Raw genomic sequence first — 22095 nt, forward strand, 5'->3', positions numbered from 1 at the left:
CTTTGTTGTTCAAAAAGTTTTACATTCTTTTACTATTTGGACACTTTGTAAGTTAGAGCTTTGAAGAATTTGATTCACATGCTCAAATTCTTTCATGACAACTTTATCTTCAAATTGACTTGACTCGACTCAATTCGAGAAGTAGACTTCACGAAAAGTGGACTTCGAGTCAAGTTTATTACACGAAGTTTACTTCAAGCTCTGAATCTGAGCCAACACGAAAAATTGACTTATTTGGAACCAACTTGAACTAGATTCTGAGTAGATTCAACTGACTAGATTCGAGATCGAGCTCTGGTTATGCTTATTCTATTATTGCCCCATGATCCTTATGAAGATTAGATTGCATCATCAGACTGTATTTTCCTGTTCATGTTCAATAACGGAAGCTGTATCGATTTTAGGATTTGAACACAGAAATTCGAATTCAACACCATCTTTTGTTAGCCGTACCTTATCAACTGAGCTACAAAGACACTTTCACTTCACTCTTTTGTTAGCCCTGTCACTTAGACTATAATAACTTATTGTCCACCAATCTGCCAATTTAATAAGCAAGCTATTGATAGTTGCTTCAATTCTTGACAAAATGCCAATTTGATCTATTAATCAACAGGAAACACTTTCTTTGTAGCAATCATTGATTCAGCTTTACTTGAGAATATGTACAGATAAGAGTCCTTCGAAGACGAAAGTTACTGCGAACTTAAAAATATTAAAGATAATCCAACACTTAAATTCACATGACCAAAAAAGCGCTTTTAACACCTATCCTAATGTCAATTAAAAGCACTTATCTTGCTGTATTTTTCGCGGTCATTTTCATTTAATACTCTGACGTCTTTACAGAAATGTTTATGTGATATTTATGAAGTATCTAATTGAAATAAAAAAAAATATGAATGTAAATTCAGTAAAGTCGTCAGCAGATATAAAAGTAAGCATTAACAGATCTTTATTTAAACTAAAATAAATCTACGTCAAATCATGCTGAATAGTTATAAAAATATTTCATATTTACACATTTCATATATTTGTTCAGCATACAAAAAGAAAGCTGGGCATGTTGAAGAAATGAATGGGATTTTTATTGCCTTCAAAATTTATGGTCAGAATTAAGGTTCATTGAGTTTTCTAGTACATTGAAAAAGATTTTTCATTCATTTTTTATTCATACTACGAATGTTATCGTGTCCCTCACATTTTTTTGTTCCTTCCCTTTTTTTCCTCTTCCATAAAAAATATTTTTTTATATTTTTTCGCTCAATCCAAAGCTTGTATACATCAGCGTCCGGAGAATTTTATTTTCTGAATAGTAATGCCTTGCTATTTTTAGTCCATATTTCCATATTTCCCTTTGAATATTATTGAGAATTTATATTATTGACAATTATATAACAAAAAATATATCCTTGGAGGGCTCTGAATAGTTACGAATACATAATGACACTACATCCGAGAGTTTTACATAACATCTGCTGGGTTTTTGAGCATTTTTCAACTCAAGTGGATACATTTTGCGATTATTAACTAGATTGGATGTAAATTTGCGTTTTTGAAAACTTTTTAGGCATGACTGTTTGTTGTTTTGATGGTTATAAAGTTTCATCTGCTTTTTAATTGTAATGAAAATAGAATTTTAATGGGAATCAGTGTAACAGATCCAGATGTTTATGCCAGATGCAGTTAGATGCTGATTTTAGCTTTGATAGGGAATGACTGTGGGAAGATCAAAGCGTTTTGATGCACGATTTATAAGATTTCATTAATTTGATGTCTATGTATGAGGTCAGTTAATAAGGAACGACTGAAATATCTTTTTTGACTTTATTTTTCCCCTTTCGTTAAGGGTTGCCAAGAACAGGAATTCCCGTTTTCGTTCCCTGGAATTCACGGAAAAATTCCCGTTCCCGATTCCCGGAATCAGTCGGGAACGGGAATTCTGGAATCCTTTCTTTCGTAACAAATATCTGACACACATCTTTACTTTTGTAACTAAATCTGTACAAATATTGAATAAAACGTGTCAGGACTTATCAAAAATTCTCAAGTGATTCTCTAGTGAATCTAACCCGAGCTCCTCAATGCCCTTCAAAATCTCAATGCCTCTCAATTTCATTTTTCGACGTAAAATAAGCCAACATCTGTAATCATGCTGCCGTCAAAGGATTTCCATACCTTTTCGTCAACACGGTGACATAGTTGCGTTCTAGAAACTATATTGTGCTGCTTAGGTATGAATTACGTCTTGTGATTGCTTTCTGGATAGAATATATTCCAGACATAGTCTCATAAAGATCAAATTTTTATGAATAATCAAAACAGGCGTTCATTTGCATTACATATTACTTTCAAGTGGGAGACGTTCTAATATTGTGTGGCAAGTCACTCACAATTAGTATTTATTTGGAATTTATCAATCAATAATTACTTTGCTTTCTCGCTATCAGGACCGGGATCTGGATGTTCCGGGAAATCCCGAATATTTTCCGAAAATCTATCGGGACCGGGATTTCGAGAAAGCATAATAATTAGTGAGAAATGAGGAATAAGATCAAATTTTGACATTCAAAATGGACCTAAACAGCTTTCAGGGTCAAACTGGCTAAACAAATAGCCTTAATGTATCGTTAAAGCACTACAACAGCTTGCAGTTATTGTGGCAATTAGCTGTGCTCTAGCAGCTTCTAGTCAATAAACAATTTTATGCAATTTCTCTTACTAAAAACTTGCCCAAAACAAAACACTGAAAAATGGACGTAAAAATTTATTTCCTTTAATTTCTGCAATTAATTAAACAAAAATGAAATATGTAGTGCCTGCATTTATACCACTTTACAAAAATAATTACAACCACTTGTCATTTCTCGACAGTGGCACTGCCGCATATTCCATTGAGGAACAAAAATATGTGAATTTATAAGTGACAATTTAATTAAAAAATTTCCAGTTCCAATTTATATGATTAATTATCACCTCATTTACAGCGAAGAGCTCTTAAAATTTTATTTTATTTTCGTTCATAAAACTTGTTTTATTTACTTAAAAAAATTGTTATTTTTACATTCAATTTAACTTAAATCTTTCCACCCAAAGACTCAATCATCCTTAAAATTTCACTTCTCTTCTCGACAACACAATCATAACTTAATTGTCTTACATGCCTCAACGTTCCATCACTTATAATATGCTTGATTATATTTTCGACATTACAAATTACGTAAATGCCACAGTCGTACATGTTCCTCTGTTGTGCTGATGGACAATAGATGAAATGTGCTGTTCGACATTTTAAAGCCACGCGTAGAACATCAACAATCTTTCCTGTTGCAAATTCATTATGATTTCCATGCGAATCGTATGAATAAAATGTATTTTCAGGTCGGGAATAAACGAGAAGATTCCAATGAGTTCCACCTGCACGTTCATGTTCATTATCATTCACAGGAAAGAATAAAAATTGTTTTGTATGTGGATGAAGTGGATCCAATAAACATTTCGCTTCCTCAAATCGTCTTTCAATCATTTTCAGTAACTGCGTAACTTGTGGCGATACGAATAGAAAATCGTCTGCAAAATGTCGATAAGTGTGTGATTCAAGAAATTGAAAATAAAATGCGATTATTTGATCGTTTAGCCAGGAATTGCTACGAAGAATTTCGATGTCGGATTCCTTTAAAGTGATGCCGTGGAATGACAAAACTGTCCGGTTTGACATTTGTTTAACGCGTGAACGGCGTTGCTGCATAGATTGTTTTATGTTGAATTTTGAAATTTTTGGATGGAAATTTCAAAGATTGTTGTGACTTTTTTGGTGAAAATTTGGGAAAATTCTGGAGATTTTCAAAGGTTTCCTAATCAAATTTTAATGAAATATCAAATAAGGTCAGATTTGAGGACTTGTGGGACTAGATTAAGTCGAACATTACCATTGATAATTATCAAAAGCTGTCCTGCATGGACAAAGCTGGATCTTGATATATTTCAAATTTGTGATGTAGTTTCATGTAGCATGGTATGCAATCATAAGGTCAATCTTTGATTTATCTAAATAGTCGCGTCAATCTCTTGAAATGGTCGCAATTTGTGACTCAAACTCTTTAAAATTACAAATCCTTGACCTCCACCAAGCTTAATACCCCCTTAATATTTCTTCAATATCACATCCATATCCAGTCAACAACCACCAAACACAGATGATACGATACAAGATCCATGTCAGTAAATAATACAAAATTCCATCAATAATTGTTATTTTGGGATCAACGTAATTATGATTGTAATGTTAGTAGATATTAAAACAACAAATCTGGATTAATCTAGCAAATTTTGTATCTAATGGACAGACATATTCATTATGTTTATTGTAGCGATAAAATGTTCATTTATTATAATTGTTACTGTTATTGGCTCTGTTACGGTCTAATTTTCAATTTTTAACGGGAATGAGATCCAATCTTTTGATGATGTCGAGGGAAAAAGTTTTGCTATTAGAGGTTCTGTTTATCTAAAGGAACTAAGGAAACATGAAAATACAGTGAAATGATGTCTGTATTTGCTAATGAAACTTTACATGATGGAGCTCTGTAGGAAGTTTAATCATCAGTAACCAATCAGTGGTACATTTGTTAATGAGGGTCGCAGAGGAAGTTATGAATTTTCTTTGGATGTTATTTGCTATAGTTGTGGTCCATTTATGAATAATCAAGATTACTATTGCTTTGGTTCTGAAAAGTTGTTAAGTAATTCATTTCCTTGGATACTATTTCTAGGCCTTAATACAACTAAGGTTCTAGAGAAAAAGTGCCAATCTTCCAATATAGTTTGAGTGGGACTTGAACCCATGTCCACTTAATTACATGTTAAATGATCTTCCTTACTGAGCTACCGGGGGATGCCAGAGAATGTGACGTAGTGCTCAATTGAACTTTCATTCTCTATTCAGTGCTCATTGCATAGCTTTCATCGTTGTATTGGAAGAAATCACAAAATTCAACAAAAGTTTGGAACAGATGATTGACACAACAGTATTGAGCAAAAATCGAGGATTTTTAAAGAAACAGGCACAAATTGATAAAAATTCTTCTAAACTTTCAAAACCAAAATGTTCATATTTAGATGATTCTAAACTTAGCTTATTGTAGACCTCCTTTAAACACCCCAAAAAAGTCTAAGACATCACGGCACAGCATTGAAAATACAACTTAATTTTCAACAATTCCAAACCCTTAAAGTAACATCCTTCAATCAGCTATCCACGAATTCAACAGCATATCTCAAATATTCACAATTTAAACGAGTTCTGTTGAATCATGTCACTACCTGTCATCTCACTTCCTCTCAATTTTTCAACAAATATATCCAATATACATCGATTTTCATCTCCTTCAATTCTTACAGCCACGCGAGCATCAATAAACATTTTACATTTTATTCACGCATTGTGACTGTGTCAATTACTCATCAATATAATCGCATTTAAATCCCATTGCCCATATCTCATTTTATATATTGAATGCAGTATTGGCAATAAAAGTGAAATGAGGAATAAAAAGGAATAAAATTTTATGATCATAATCGACAAAAAGAAGTGAAAAACGAGGAAGAGATTAAAGGAAGGAAGCAAAAATGTGAGGAAAAAAACGACGGAAAATCATTCAATATTTATTTGAATAGCTAAAAGCTTGAATCTAGTCTCAAATGTGTCGAAACGAGATGAATAATAATAATATTCAGAGCAATGCATAACCAGCAGCATTAATAGCGCTTTATATCTAAAAATATTTTCAATTTTTTTTATAAAAACATTCACAACATGCGTCTCATCCATTGTGAACATTTGTGTATAAAGATTAATAATAATATAATCCTTTATTTACTTCAGTACATAGGTCGGAACAAAAAAGAGTCTAACTTGATATCAACCTCGTCGGTTTTAAATCAAATACATTAATGGAAAGTGATTCGTAATATGACATGATGTTTGCTTTGAGCAATTGAAATGTGGTCAAAAAAAGTTTACAAAAAGACCAATTAGAAAAAAAAAAAGAATAAAAAATGTTATTTATAAAAAAAGCAGGTTAAATAAATTAAGGACGAGGTTTCGGCAACTTGTGTTTTGCTCGAAAACTCAGTGAGTATAAAGATTAAGTATACACAAAAAAAATGTTAAGGAAAAAGGGATGCCGAGTCGCATATGATGACTGAAAAATTTTACTTTTTTTTTCTTAATTAGACACTCTTTTACGTCAGTGTCCGAAAATAAAAAATGTTTCTAAGGCAAAAAAGAAAAAGTTATTGTTTGGGATAAGGCATCTTATAAAAAAAGTATTTTTAGTACCTGAGCAGCTTGATGCTTTTTATAAGACGAGGATAAAGGAATCTTTAAGCGTCATAGCAATTGATATGATTTTATGACTTGTTACATTGCTTCTCAGAAGCTATCTTATGATAAAGATGGAATTTAATTTTGGATACTCTGGCTTTGAGCTAGCTTTGTGATTGAAATATGTGTGGATCTGGAGCAAAATTATCAAAAAATGACTTTGGGTTAAATCAAGACCGACTAAGCTTTTATTTGAATTAATTGACAAACATTGAGATGACATTCAGCTCTGGTTTGATGTGCTTGTGCAATTCCACCTAAATTGTGTTGCTGTATCTTATGACTTGATTCCTAAAAGACATAGATATCGCTTGTAGGTATCAAAGTGGTATTACTATACCGTAAAAGCATGTTCTTAGTCAGTTAGGGCATTGATGATCTCTAGTCCAAAATGGAGATCTTGCATTGAAAGAAATACGAATGAGGTTGAGACTTTTGTTACGTTTTGCTGACTTACAGACAAAAACTTCATCAAAATCATAGATCAGACAAAAACAGAACTTAAAGACGACTTGGAATTTGTATGCAAAATTCGACTTGAGTTGACTCGATTTCATATAATATTCAAGTGAACTTGAATATCTGGATAACACATACTGATGATCTAAGGTCGAGTTGAAGTTATGGCAAATCCTTACTCGATGAACTATCATTAGCTTAGTAACACATTAATTTACTCACATTTACTCAAATCCAAATATTTACACGATATCCATTTTGAAAAAAAGTCCATAACAATGAGATTATTTTTCTTTTAATTTCAAAATCTACAGCAATAAAACATAACGTCTAAACAGATACAGTTTATTTTTTTTTACAATTTCTATACAGTCTATACAATTTTAAAAATCAGGTATTTTAGCAGTAACTGATTTTATTGAATTAACAAAAATAAATATCATTTTACTTCTGAAAATCCCAAAATGTGTTTATTGATCTTTCTGAACACAGGCAGTAGTAAAATATCAAGGAACACACAAAAAACTGTTAAATCAAAACAAATGAGTAGTATGCGTGCTCATGATATTACGAATTGTCTGTAATTTATTACATTTGTCTCAAAAAAATATTGTTAAGCATGTCTGAAACCTTAACTCATTCATAAATATTGATATGCTCCTCGGGAATGGAAGGAAGTGAGAGAGTGAGAGAAAAATTACAAAAGTCCTCGTGTTATTGATCGAGGGACTTAAGCGCATTTTTGTCCCAGCGATCAGTATTTGATTAATAAGTCAGTTCAGTAGGAACCAGGTCACTTCCAGATCCACAAAACTAAGATCCAGTAGGATCCAAGTCACTTCCAAAATTTCAAAACGAGATCCAGTAGGATCCAGGTCACTTCCATATAATTTAACGGATTTTTATAATTCAAACCACATAACGGTTATGATAAATTTAAATTTTGTTCAGTAAACACTGTTAAAAATTCGAAGAACATTGAAAAACACTGTAAAACAATGAAAAAACGTGTTGTTGTTGTAAATGAAAAAGAAAAATCGTTAATTATACTATTTATGCATTGATTTGAAACTTCTAAATGACCGATAACCCAATAACTCGATGGAACTGATATTTTAAAACCATTCCGAGCTCTTTACGATGTCTAGATTTCGAGATCTCGCGTTCCAGCCGAACAGCCGAACGAACAGCCGAACGAACGAACAAAGTGCATTATTAAGCTACCTTTTTGAAAACAAGTTTCAAAAATGCGCTAAAAAGAGAATCATACAAATATAATTAATGATCTCCGCAATTTGCTTAGATATGTTCGGAAGCTAGATAAAAAAAAGTGTAGAAAATAATAGACACATAAAGCATTCAAGGAAAATTCCAACTGTGATTTATCATCGATATCATAAATTAATAAAATTTAATAAAAAAAGGAACAAATAACACAAAAAAAAATTGTGAAATGAAAAAATCAAAATTCAGTTGATAAAGTTCCAAAAAAAAAGTGAAAATTAATTTGTCACGATAAAAGAAGGAAGGTGCAGAAGTGGGGAAAGGAATAAAAACGTATTCAACAATAAAGATTCGTAAAAAAGTCAGACGAGTGTCTCCTATCAAAATTGATATTATAATAATGGAAACGATCTCGGAAGAGGAAGAAATTGAAGGTAAAAATAGAAATCGCTTTGACATGCCGCAAGGCATAGCATCTTCTTCGTTTTCGCATGTCTTTCTACATTATTACCTGCTTTGTATGTAGTACTTTATCTACCACAACGTGCTTTCATTTCATATTTCTGTGCTGTTCGTGGTTGAAACCCAAAAAAAATTTTCATTTCATTTCATATAAAGTTGATGATTTAATCCTATTGTTCCATCTACGTGGTAATGGAAGCAATCAACAAAAAAATATATAAATGGGTTACGATATTGAGAGAAAGGCTGAAACGCATTCATTCAGAAATTTATTAATTCGATTTATCTACCTTTCGCTGGTTTCGTAGATGTGTGGAGTAGAATTTGATAATGTCTGATGTCTGATATGGGAAGAACTTTGAGAATTTAGCTGAATATTGTTTATGCACGAACAATCATGGAGCAGGCTTATGAGTGTGCTCTCATAATTGATAAGTCCCACTTTCCCTAACAGGCACAAAGCATAGATTTCAAAGGCATAAAATATGACAGATCTGTTGCTTGTGCCTGTAACAGACACTTATGTTTGGTGCCCTGCTCTCGAAAGCTTAATTACTTTGTTGGCCATACAGATCAACTTTGATCCATGTTATCTCTCAGTTAACACCCAAAACTGACGTAATAGCTGGCTTCCGTCTGTCAATTACCAATACCAAGTCTCGAAAGCTTGCTCATCTTAAACCCGAGTGGACAAAAATACATTGGAACTAGACATTAACTTACCATCAGCTAGTTATAACGTATATTTGTCCACTCTGGGCATGCTCTTGAGGGTTGTTTCCTCATCTTAATCAGCTCTTAAGAGCACGCTCTATGCCTTGTAGGGAATATTCATTGATTAAACTCATGAGGACCCTTTTACTTACTTACTTACTTACTTCGCTGGTCGTACAGATCAGTTGTGATCCATGACCTCCCATAGAAGTCGCTTGAAGCTGGCTGTACCGCTGGCTTCCACTTGCTAATTTTCGATACCAAGTGCAATACTATCTCTTTCTTCCAAGAGTACATGAATACCCTCAGTTAAGTGAATATACTCATTTTCTGCAAAGGATAGATCTTGAATAAAGCTCAAAGCCGACAAAGTCCATTTGAGCTTTAATTTTTAAACAAATCCCAAAAGCATTTCCTCAAAAACATGCCGAGTAGACCTTTTATTAATAAAAATCCATTTTTAGACATCCCAAACATCAATTCTCATAAGTTTATCAAATGCAACCCCAACAAAATCCATCAAGATAATCTCCATAAAGCCAAAAACTATAGGATGGTCATTAAACTTCAATTTCCATAGCATCCTCATGAATGATAACCCAAAAAATTAAGTTCAATGAAAAGTTTTTTTTTTGGTCACAAAACTCCCACATAAAATTAAATTTTACACATAGTTGTTGTCAAAAAGCACAAAAAAAGAGATAAAAATAAAGTTTTGAGACTAATAAATTGTAGCTTTGGTTTCTAAAGTTCTACTTATGCTGTGACAAAAAAGAAAATTTCAGTTACGTCTAGGGTGGCCAGAGGATTTTCGCAAAATATGGGGACATTCCTATATTTGGCACTTTTGGCACTAGGCTTGAACCCGGACCTTCAAAAGGAAAATGTTCAAAATTTGTCAAAAATTTCAAAATTTGTTTTCGATTTCTTGAAAAATTGCGATATTTTGAGGATTTTTCGGGACACAGCAGCAAGGTAGAAAAGTTCAGCAGCGTCCCGGAAAAAATACAGCAGATGGCCGCCCTAGTTACGTCAGAACTTTTTCATTATTTTTTATAAAGTTTTTCTTATTAAATTCTAAACAAATCTTTCAATAGCTACACATAATGTGTTTATGGTTTTGAAACCTTAAAGTGCTAGAAAATGAAATTCGATTTAGAAACTTTTTTATTATTGAAATTTTATTAAATTTTTTTTTATTACGGGGTATCTTCATGGTTACTGGAGTTATTAGCATTGAGTTGTTGATTCTGATTTAATAGAGTCTGGTGATGACTATGGAAGTAATGGAATTTCAATTTTGTGGCAAATTTGTGGTGAATTATGTTTCTAAGATTAAAGTTGCTTCTAGCAGTGATGTCACTCAGGTGCATTCTAAGGAGCTGTACTAAATAATGATGCATTATTCCCGATCGGCACGAATTGAAATGTTGCCACCACAACGGCGACGAGATGGTAATAAACTTAGAACTAAATGGCAGCCTTTTGGCGAAAACAACCAAATTTGCCAAGTGACTTCCACTTGGTTCTAAGTATATTGCTACCTCGACGCCGTGGTAGCAACATTTCAATATGTGCCGATCGGGATTCATTTCAACATCCGTGTTTTGAACATTATTCCTGGCCAAGAGTGTAGTCAAGAGGAAGGAATGAGGCATGGGGTTCTTGGAAATCTAACCCCTCCTCCCTATTTTGGAAAATTCCTCTATTTTTTATATAATTTCAAATAGATCAGACTCAAATGCATAGTCTGAAGGATAATTTTGGCTGATATTATTGCCTTCTCTTCTAAGTTAAACCAGATTGTCATCGACAGACTTGAAGTCGAACTCTTGAGACTTATACTCCAATTGCACCTTCTATAATAGAAACCACACTCATTTATGATTTTACCGACTTCAGGAATGAGAATGAGCATTTATAAAAAGAACAAAAAGCTCTCCAAAATCACATGGAATAAAAAAATTCGAAAGTAACTTCAGGCCAGCATGACTCTAGCATGAGTTAAAAGGGTCTCTTCACCTAGCTTACTAAGTCCCTGGCGTGAGCCCAGATCATGCAAAATTTGACTCGATGAGAGAGTCATGCTGGTCTTTTGACACAACTTTAAGACTTTTACATGTTATGTGCCTTTGGGTGCCTTTGGCTTTTCAATATGCCTTTGAGTATTCTCATCATAACTAATAAATCAATGCGTTTCAGTAACAAAATCACAATAGTAATCCCCAACTTACAATATTTATTTCAACAAACATGCAAAATCCATTTCATTTTCAATTAATTTATATCCTACGTATATCTCATAAAAAAATTGTTTGTTATTTCTTTTTTTTATTTCCAATCAATTTACTTAACATGCAACAAAAATAGACAAAATAAAGAAACGATATGGAAGCTTGGGAACAGTATTATGTCACACGATCGATCGAGGAAATTGTACCAGTATTGGAATCTCATTAGCTGGACATCGTGATCGTAATAAAATGGCATGCTTTATAGCCGGAATAAATCCAAAGGGAATTGCATCATCTGCTGGTGGATTAGAGATTGGCGACGAAATTCTTGAAGTATGACAATCGAAATAAACTTTCTTTTTTATGCTGTCGATTCCGATTTTTTATTTAAATTTCTTTTTTTTTCTAGGTTAATGGCATTGTGCTGCACGGACGATGTCATTTAAATGCATCTGCCATAATAAAAGGATTACCAGGTCCAGTTATACAATTTATAGTCCTTAGGTATGAGTACGTACAATAATAAGAATGATTTTTATGAAGTTTGCTTGATGCTTCCTTTAAGGCACGTACTTTGGTTCGATATTTAAGCAGATTTGACCTTTTAAAAGCCTCTAAAAAAGTTTCTATGTGCTGTGGAGGGAATTAAGCAAACTACTCAACAACTAACTATGTTCATGAGAATAAAATTCCATTAATTTATTCCTATTTACCATTCACAGAAGGAGGCAAGCTCTTGAAGACTTAGCTGTTAAGCCTGTTACACAATTTCCTGTTGAAATATCTAATGAAGATGCTTTTGCTACCTTTAAAAATGTTCGTCATGTCTCAATCAAGAAGGTATGATAATATCCATATATTTGAGTTATAAATTGTAATGTTTTATGTCGTTGATTGTAGGGTAATCAGAGCTTAGGAATTATGATTATTGAAGGAAAACATGCGGAAGTTGGGCAAGGTATATTCGTGTCTGACATTCAGGAAGGTTCAAATGCGGAACGAGTAAGTAAAAAAATCATCAATTCCTCCTCAAATTTCACCAAAAACTCCTTTTTTAAGGCTGGACTGAGCATCGGTGACATGATATTAGCTGTAAACAAAGACTCCCTCCTTGGCTGTAATTACGAGACGGCAGCGAGTATGCTTAAAAAAACTGAAGGTGTCGTGGTGCTGACTGTATGTAATCCAAATAAAAAAGACAATGAAGTAGTAAAAAAAGACATAGAACAGCCAGAGGTAACGAAAGGACCAAGTCGTCCAGTAACGCCAAAACCACAACCATCACCAGCAAAAGAAGTTGCATCCGATCCCACCACATGTGAAATACCATGCAACCATAATACAATGATTGAGATAAAATTGGAAAATAATCCAATCGGCATACAAGTTGCCGGAGGTTGTGATACGTTAGTTAATGTAAGTTTCAAGTGAATAACGATGTTGCGGTCATAAATGTTTTATTAAGTCACGTAACTTTTTTGTTAATTAACTTGCCACATATAATGAACATATTTTCTATATCATTGTAGACTGGAGCAGTCATCGTTAACATATTACCTGGTAGCATTGCCGAAAAAGACAAACGTTTGCAAGTGTTTGATCAAATACTCGAAATAAATTCTACCAAAATCACGCCAGAATTGACATGTGAATTAATTCAGAGAGCCGTGAAGCAAGTGCAATCAAAAGTAAGTTTTATGGGGTTTGTGTCTCTTTTGCTTTTGTGGATGAATTTTGGACATGCGATGGTTTTTAGGAGGAATTTGTTAGGGATTTTTATGGGGTTGTGTTAATAGCTGCAAGTCTGTACTGCAGACATATACTGCAATAAAGATGGACAGGCCTGCAGTTTTTGAGTGTAGCTTAAAGTTCGTTCAAGGACTCAGGCCTGCAAATCCTGCATTTTAGATGCACAGGCCTGAACTTTCTGAGTGTAGCTTATGGTTAGTCCAAGGACGCAGGCCTGCATATCCTGTATGCAGATGTACAGGCCTGCACTTTTAGACTATACCTTATAGTTCGTTCAAGGCCGCAGGCTTGCGTTTTTTGTCTGCCGGCTTGCAATTTGGGATAAATCCTAGAAATTGTCAAGGCGTTGAGAGCGAAATCCACATTTTGACTCATCCTACCTTTCCCCGTTCCTATCCTTAGTAACGAAATGCCTATGTTCCTAGAAATGCTCTTGTCTAGACCGAGACTTATAGATTCTCGTAACTCTTAACAGAAATCGAAAAAAAGACAGAAGGACAGACAGAGCAAGTCAAATAAAAGCGTGTAAAAAAAATCAAAGAATTCTAACAAAATCTCTATAAAGGAACAACTAATTCACTATCCCTTCTCCTCATTCAAGGTGAAAATGACGATATATCGAGCAGATCCGCCTGAAGTGGAGACCATAGATGTAGAAATAACAAAGAAGCCTGGAAAGAATCTCGGCATTGGATTTTTCACTTCAAATCCTCGAGGAATGTTTGTCACTGATATTGTAAGTCATATCCAATGGACTGTATTTTTCATCCTTTTCCCAAAAAAGCAGAACATACAGACATAAGAAATATGATTTATTACATAATATAATGTCAATATATATTTTAGGTATCCGGTGGCCTGGCTGATCTCGACGGTCGTATACAAAAAAGTGATATTGTAACACATGTCAATTCTGAAAAAGTAAGCAATATGAGTTTAGATGATTGTTCAACACTGTTAAAGTCGATCCAAGGAAAAGTCGCCTTCAAGGTATTACGAGCGAAACCAAAGAAACGTAGCAGTTAAATTTAAGAAATCACAGATGTTTAAATGCTGGATACGATGAAAAAAAAAGAAAAACTTAATAGATGGACCCATTTTAGAGACTTGCATGCTTGCTATAATGCATCGCAAAACAAAAAAAAAAAAAAACATTATTATATTGGAGAAATTAAGGAGATATAGAAATGATGAATGATCCAAGTGACATAAATGTGGGATGGGAAAAACGTGACATTTGAATGGATAGTCATTTGATGATAAATGTTGTAGCTAATGACATGAAACTTGTGAGTGTGTGCTCGAGCATGCTTGGGATTTGTGTCATGTAATTATTTTATTCTTTTTTTTTGAAGTTTAATTAGACATTTATGGATATGAAAATTAATCATTAATTGAGGGAACTTTTTTGAGGTTCCTTGGTTTATTGCGAATTATAGTTTGAGGTTGTATTTTGGATATTAGGCTAGGTTAAGTGCTCAGAAACTCACATAAAAATTGAAGAATTTTCACAATTTTTCTATTAACGAAAATTACAAAAATTGTCAAAAATTTAGATTTTAGATGAGTTTCTGACACTTGAAGCTGACTAATTAAGGAATGCAGTTTGCAAGTGGTATGCTGTCTAATACCATCAAAAAATAATCCCCAGGGTCAAAAATCATCAAAATTTTTTGAAAAATTTTTGATGCTTTTTAATGTAAAATTTGTGAAAATTGTCTGATCGACAGAAATTATTAATGGCAGCCTGGTCAAATGGTAACCATGCGGCATTTAAGCGGATGTCATATATCGTCCCAGTGGCTGTCATAGGGCGTCCAAGAACAATTTTAAATTAATTGCAAAAATCGGAAAAAAAATGTAATTTTTATACAGTTTGCAAAAAAAATAGCCTACAAGTCTACAGATCTATTGCTACATTTATAATCCATTCATAGCTGCAACATTTCTATCTCATATTTTATTCCATCAAATCAAGGCAGCCCTTTTAATATTATTTAATATCTCCAACTCAAACTCACAACCAATTAAGAATTATTTAATTAAACTATTTCATAAATGTCATGTTATTGCCATTTCTAATTTATTAGTCACTCGGGTGAGAGAACCTTATGACATAAGACACACGAAAAAAATTCTAAACAAATTAAATTAATTAAAAAAAAGTAATGAAAATTTTATGAAATTAAATCACGCTGAAAAATGGAAAAAATTGAATTCTATTTTAATTTTCATCAGCTTGTAAGATTTTATTGGACTTTAAGCATCTATTGATTGTATTTTGTTATTGAAAAAAGATATTTTGTTGGAAATGGAAATTTTGGGAGCTTAAATTGAATAAGCCTTAATACTGCAGTTTTTAATACTCATGTTAAGTATGTCTGCATGAAAAGCTCTTAAAATTTTTGTAAAATTTAAATTAAAAGCTTCCAAAAATTTCATTTCATATTTTTTAAAAAATTTAATCTCATCATGATAATTAAATTTATTATATACTCAGTTAGACATGTGTATTGGATGTTTTGTAGTGAGGATTACATCAAGTATAGCTCATGTTCATTAGCAGTATTCGGCTGATTTCATTAAAGTGGATTATATTCCCGAGCAGCACAGTGTAGTCTTTAAGGCGTTGCGATGTCGTCGTGCTGACACCAAGACGTGATGATGCTCTGATCGCTATAGCGGCACATATTGAGATGTTGCCACCACGGCGACGATATATGCTTACAACCAAGTGGCAGCCGCTTGACAAATCCGATTGTTGTCGATACTTGAATGCTCATTTCGGCTCCTTTTTGCTTCAATAAAATGAGTGCCGCATTGTTCTGTTCGGGATTGAATTTTAAAGTAGATTATACTTTTAATGAACTAATTATTTAATTTGTTTGAATCCAATTTAGATAGTTCATTAACAATAGTTTGCAATTCACAATAGAGGTTTTAAATCCATAATTAGCATAAATTTGCCAGATAATTGAAGCTTTAAAACAATTCAGAAAATTCTCAAAAATTGAATTTTGATCAATTAACACAAAATAAGACAAAAGGAACCGCTGTTCATTCAACTTTAAGTATAATTAGTCAATAAACCTTTAATCAGTGGAAAGCAACCATTTATTATTAGCTGCACACCTTGATGGTTAGTACAGGTTGCCCAATACTTCCTTAAACCAAACAATATAAATGCCTTAATTTAAACCTCATTCCTCACTACAAAACATCTGATAATACACATGGAAATTATATTCGAAAAATTTATACAAAGAATTTTAAAAAAAAATTTCAATAATTATTGCCCATTATAAAGTGAACCTACCAAAAAGAATAATGATGTCGATTCCTAAAAACAACATAAAAAGTGCTATAAATTCCTTTAAAAATAATATTTTATTATGCAATTTTTAGATAAACTATTGAGTCTGGATCATATGAGATTCACTCCCTAAATTCTTTTCAAGTTTCTCTTTGAATTTTTTTTTTGTTGAATTTTATTGTTGTGAACATTTTGCAAATCACTTTAACTTTTCGATGCAAAATATGTCAAAATCTGTTATTTATTGCTATTTATGACTTTAGAATTGTTTTCGATAAAGTTGCGATAATCAAGTGGATTTTTAAAAATTTTACCAATTTTAGTTATTTGAATGGGATGAGGACCTAGATTCTGTGACTTCCAGAATTAAAATTTCTAATTGAATTTTTCACATTATTTGTTTAACTTGTTGAAATTTAAGCCAGATAATGTTATAGATCATGATTATTTGAATTGTCACACAATTTTAGACACAAAATGCATACTCATACATAAGGATACTCATGAGCATGCTTCTTGTTTGTTTGGGTTAAATCCGATCTTAACTAAAACCGAACTTTGAAATTTTACCCAGTCAAACCTCGTAGTCGACTCGAATTTAATATGGAGTGGACTCGACTTGAGTAGACTAAATCGATGACTTTGTGCTCTGATCCCAGTGATAGATCAGTCAATGTTCAGTTAATTTCAAGTTCTAACGTATTTTTGTCCATTCGAGTTCATGTTCATGCTAAATAGTCATTTAGTCATGATTTAGTCAAATAAATCAAAAGAGATGAAAAAAACCCGAGCTACAAACTGCATTATTATCCAAAAAAAATGGGTCAAAATCAGTCGTCACTGTGTCGTCTTACCGTCAGCATATCGAACACGATGTGTTGTTCGAGAAATCTTCAGATCCTCACTCAAACCAAGAGAATAAATCAGTTCAACCACATAAAACTCACCCCACAGATCTTAATCCTCATTCCCATCAAAAAAAAGTCATTAAAGACTCATGAAAAATTTCAAAAAAAATTATTAACCATAACGAAAAGAATGAAAAAAAAAGAAGAAAAAGAAGAAAACTAGCGAAATAAATTAATGAAAAAATAATGTAATAATTCAGAGTTTATCGATGTTAATTAGTTTATAAAGTGATAATCACTTTTAGGACAAAAAAATTTAAGGTTTAAAACAAAAAAAAAGATGAAAAATCATGATAATTAAATCAACACTCCATCATTTTCTATTTTATATCTTTCTCTATCTATCTCTCTCTCTTTCTTATCTCTATCTATTTCAAGTTTTTTTTATTTTTAATTAATTAGAAGCAAAAAAAAGGTTTCCTTTCTTCCAAATTATGTGTCCAAAAAATGAAGAAAACGAAAAACATGAGATTTATAGTTGTGTATAGTAACAAAATGAATAATAAAAATATGAAGAAAAAAATTATAATAATAAATGAAAACCGATTCCAAAGATGAAGAACAAAAAAGTTTTTAAAAAATATATTAAATAATAGATATTAATTTAATTAAAAATGAATAAAAAACGATAAAAATGAAGAAAAATTTAATTAAATTTGTTTAATTTTAAGGATTATTTTAATTTTACAGAAGCTTTAATAGTAAACAAATAATCATGAGCCTTATGCTTTGTCAAGGATTGACAAATATTTCCACTTATTTGGATAAGGGTCAGTAGACTTTTCAGAGGCTTTTGTAAACGAGCTTCTTTTATTTCAAACTCAATACAAAATTTCAATTCGTACTAAAAATGCTTTCCATTGAAATTTCTGATTGGCTTTTATATTTTAATATCCTTTATTCTTTGAAATCCTGAAGAAATTTCAAATTAAAATTTTTGAGACCACGAACCATGCCCGTCCCCTGCTCTCTTAAAAATTTTTGGATACGTTTTTGCTTAGAGTGTAAAGTTTAACACAGATTAACCTTCAGATTACACAACATAAATAAGAAGATTTAAGTTTATTGAGAAAAATATTGTCAGCAAAACGATTTTGCGCCATATAAAAATATCTGCATAATGGTTTTGCCCGATGTTCCCCTGTCATTTTTGGCACCTGGACAACTTTTATTTGGCTTTTAAATTCAAAGTCACATTGATAATAGGTTGAGTTACCTTCCTGGAAGGGAAAATGTGTAAAAATGACCAAAATTTTGACCCTAGGTCAAGCCATGACCTTTGGCTCAGGCTAAATTCAATTAAATTCGGGTAGAAGATAAAGTCAAGTCTGTCTAGAGCCCGATTTTTGACCATTTGCGATTTGTTCATTCCGGTACTCAAAGTATATTCAAGCTTCATTCTATCAACATTGTGTTCCAAAATCTGCTTTACCGACTTTTAGAGAGTTTACATTAAAAATCATAAAACGTCTGTATCATGGTGAGTTTTCGCATTGATAAACAGATTTAAATTAATTTCTTCCCATACCCAAATACACCATAGCTGACCAATTTGCACAGCTGTAGTCAAACATATCCCGGATCTCTTTGAACATTCAATGAGGATAGTAAATGTCAAAATAAATTACGAAAAATCGTTCATTAAATCTTAACGAAAATCCAATTAGTTTTTCCAATAACAAATTGGGATAAAATCCAGTAAAAATTTTAATTTATTAGCAATTAATCTTCGTTAAAGTCTTGGATATGCTGATGCTGAAAATTAAAGATTAATAAGCAGTAAAACAGTGATTTTTATATATTTTTAAAAATACCTATTTTGATGTTTTTTTCTTTATTTTTCCAGTACAATTTTTCATCTTTTCTCATTCAATGTTGTTGTTATTTTATATAATTTATTTAAATTCTCAATCTATTTTTTGGTTTTTTTTATAATTTTTTTTTGTCATCTCAAATGCATCGCTACAGATAAATTAAAATAAAATTTCACATTTAAAATGAAATGAATTTTTTCTCACTTTGAAATCTAAACCATTCCATCATTGTTTATGTTTTTCAAACTTCCACGCTGGGTGCGGAAGTCTTTTCATCTTTTTTTTTAATTTAATTTAATTAAATGTATTATAATTCTCATCTAAATTTAAATTTAAACTTTTTTTCATGTTTTTTTTCAGCTACCATATTTTTTTAATCTTAATTATCGTGATCAATAAATTGATTTGTTTTCAGGAAGATGAAGCTTTTGTAGCTTTGATTTGTGTCATTCTTTAGTGATGTCTAGAAAATTTTTTTAATTCAAATTCTACAAAAACTTCAATCCTCCAAAATTATTTCTTTGCTATTTAATGAAATTTTTTTTAAATGTCGCATCAACTATTTTGATAATTAAATTTATATATACTTTTTTTTGCGATTTAAAGAAATTCATGCAAATCATAATGCGTTGACTTTCTTCATACATTATTTTTTTTGTGATAAGAACTCAAGGAACTGCTATCAATAAAAATTTATATCTCTTTTTTTCTTTTTCATGTCGTCATATCTTTCAAAAGGTATCAACAGATTTCACATTTTATTTCGCATATCTTTTTTAATTTAACATTTTTTTTTTATTATTCGGAAGCAAATGTTCGGCACTGAAAGGTTAAGTTAAGTAATTTCATTTGCTTTGTTGGGAGAATTTGAGGTAATTATTAGAGTTTAGATTCAATTTGAAGGATTTTAAATTTAATAATTTAATTATTTAGCAAATCTGACAAAATTTTAAATTTCATTCAAATTTCTTTTAATTTTAATTTTTTATTAAATTTTTTTTCAAATTAAATTGTTTTAAATTTTGAAAACTAAAATCAAAATTTTTTTAAATTTGAAATTTTGACTTAAATTCCTTTGAAATTAAAATTTTGAATTAAACTTTCATATTCACACCAAATTTTCAATTTGGTTGAATATATTTGAAGTTTTAAATTTAGTTAATTGAATTTCATAAAATGAAATTTATTGATTTAAATTGCAAAAAATTAAAATTTGATAAATCAAAATTCAAATAATTTGCAATTTTAATTCAAATTCCTTTAAACTTAACATTTGATATTCAACATACCTAAAATTATGATTTTCATCAATTTAAATTAATTGATTGCAATTGCTTTTTAAATTAAAATTGTGTAAAATTTCACAAAATTTCAAACTTAATAAATAAATCATTTTGAAATATTTTAATCAAAATATTAAAATCAACTAAACAATATTTGTCAATTTTCAATAATTAGTGTACTTTTCCTGATCCATAACAATTCAATTCTTTCTGAAATCACATAAAAATCCCTCAAATCATCTCTAGAACCCTCAAAATCACCTTCTACCTCCCCCTAACTCAGCAAATTAATTTTTATGTTACCTACTAATTCATCTCGCTGGAGGCCACTTTTATATTAAAAAGAGTTTTATTTTCCCTAATAACTATTCGAATTCATATGTTTTTTGTGTGTCTATTTATCATCTTTTATTTACTCAGAATGTTGCTTTTTATAGAAAAAAAATTTAAATAAATCTTTTATTAATTTATAACTTTAATAAATTTTTCTTGTGTATTTGCTTATGTTTGCCAGCTGCATGCTGCTAATGAGCAAATAATTGTGTGTTTTATACTATACTTCATTATAGGAGGAAAATTAATACTTTGCGTTTGGGTTATTATGACTTGAAAGTTGGGGATTATTTCGAGAAATTATTTGAATTTTTTTGAGATTTTGAGATATTTTTAGAGCTTTTTGACACTCACCCCAAAGGCCAGACACTCAAAAGACTTGAAATATACTTCTCAAGTCTCTGACCTTTGACACATCCTCAAAATCCCACCCCAAATAACCCCCAAACTTTCTAATCATTTTGATTGAATTAAGTTTCAATTTTTAATTAATTTATATAATTGATCAAAAAGAAGGAGCAAAAAATTTATTGATTTTTTTATTTCCTACGAAACTTGCTAAAATTTTTATTTTCATTGATTTGTATCTGTTTTTTTGTATGTGTGAAGAAGGGTTAAAATTACTTTACAAAATTTTTTATCAGAAATGAGTCAGAAAATAGTTGACTTTGAACAAAAAGGCTAAAACTCGCATTTAAAATTGAAGGGATTTAACTTGGAAAATGGAAGATTTTGGTTGATAATTGTGGATTGCTTTTGTTGATTTTATTAAATTAAGTAATTTGTTTGGTTGGTGGTGGATTTGACCTTGATTATTGTATTGAATCTAAATGTATAATTTGAGTCAATTTCGAGCTTTGCTCTATATTATATCAATTAATAATTAAAAAATACTGGTAAGGTTTTAAAATATAATTGGCATTAGTAAATTTCATCAAATTTTACGGTGGGATTGCTTAAGATGTTGATTCATTTGGAGTTGACATCAAGAGTAGAAGATGTGTATTGTCCAAAAATCCATGACAATGTGTATTGTCATAAACTTAAACTACTTTTATCGAGAATTTACGACTAACTGCATATCAAGATTTATGTTTGTAGAATTGTAACTGGCTCATAGTATGGAGAGTTAGCTAAATAAATTGATTTGATGATCAATGAAACATCATAACTTATATATGGAGTCGAGTCTAATCAGCTTTTCAAAATAAATTCGA

General features: G+C 31.3%; 2 protein-coding genes across 5 annotated transcripts in view; one reads left to right on the top strand and one right to left on the bottom strand.

The window, feature by feature from the left end:
• Window positions 1-18079, top strand: part of inaD (inactivation no afterpotential D) — an 83578-nt gene extending 65499 nt beyond the window's left edge. For 3 of the 4 annotated variants that reach the window (XM_070650224.1, XM_070650226.1, XM_070650227.1), the window contains 8 exons: window positions 11615-11811; window positions 11888-11988; window positions 12201-12318; window positions 12379-12480; window positions 12538-12894; window positions 13008-13166; window positions 13829-13963; window positions 14074-18079. In XM_070650224.1, the coding sequence (XP_070506325.1) occupies window positions 11615-11811; window positions 11888-11988; window positions 12201-12318; window positions 12379-12480; window positions 12538-12894; window positions 13008-13166; window positions 13829-13963; window positions 14074-14253 (1349 nt within the window). In that variant the 3' untranslated portion in view covers window positions 14254-18079. The remainder of the gene's footprint in view (window positions 1-11614; window positions 11812-11887; window positions 11989-12200; window positions 12319-12378; window positions 12481-12537; window positions 12895-13007; window positions 13167-13828; window positions 13964-14073) is intronic. The other variant, XM_070650225.1, reaches the window with a different exon arrangement.
• Window positions 3077-3748, bottom strand: LOC139098445 (sentrin-specific protease 8). Its single transcript, XM_070650654.1, has one exon. The coding sequence runs from the start codon at window positions 3746-3748 to the stop codon at window positions 3077-3079; it is 672 nt and encodes a 223-aa protein (XP_070506755.1).
• Window positions 18080-22095: the final 4016 nt, after the last annotated feature.

This window comes from Chironomus tepperi, unplaced genomic scaffold (assembly GCF_022539635.2).
Source record: "Chironomus tepperi strain 1889 unplaced genomic scaffold, CSIRO-AGI_Ctep_v1 contig_445, whole genome shotgun sequence".
NCBI classification, from domain to species: domain Eukaryota; kingdom Metazoa; phylum Arthropoda; class Insecta; order Diptera; family Chironomidae; genus Chironomus; species Chironomus tepperi.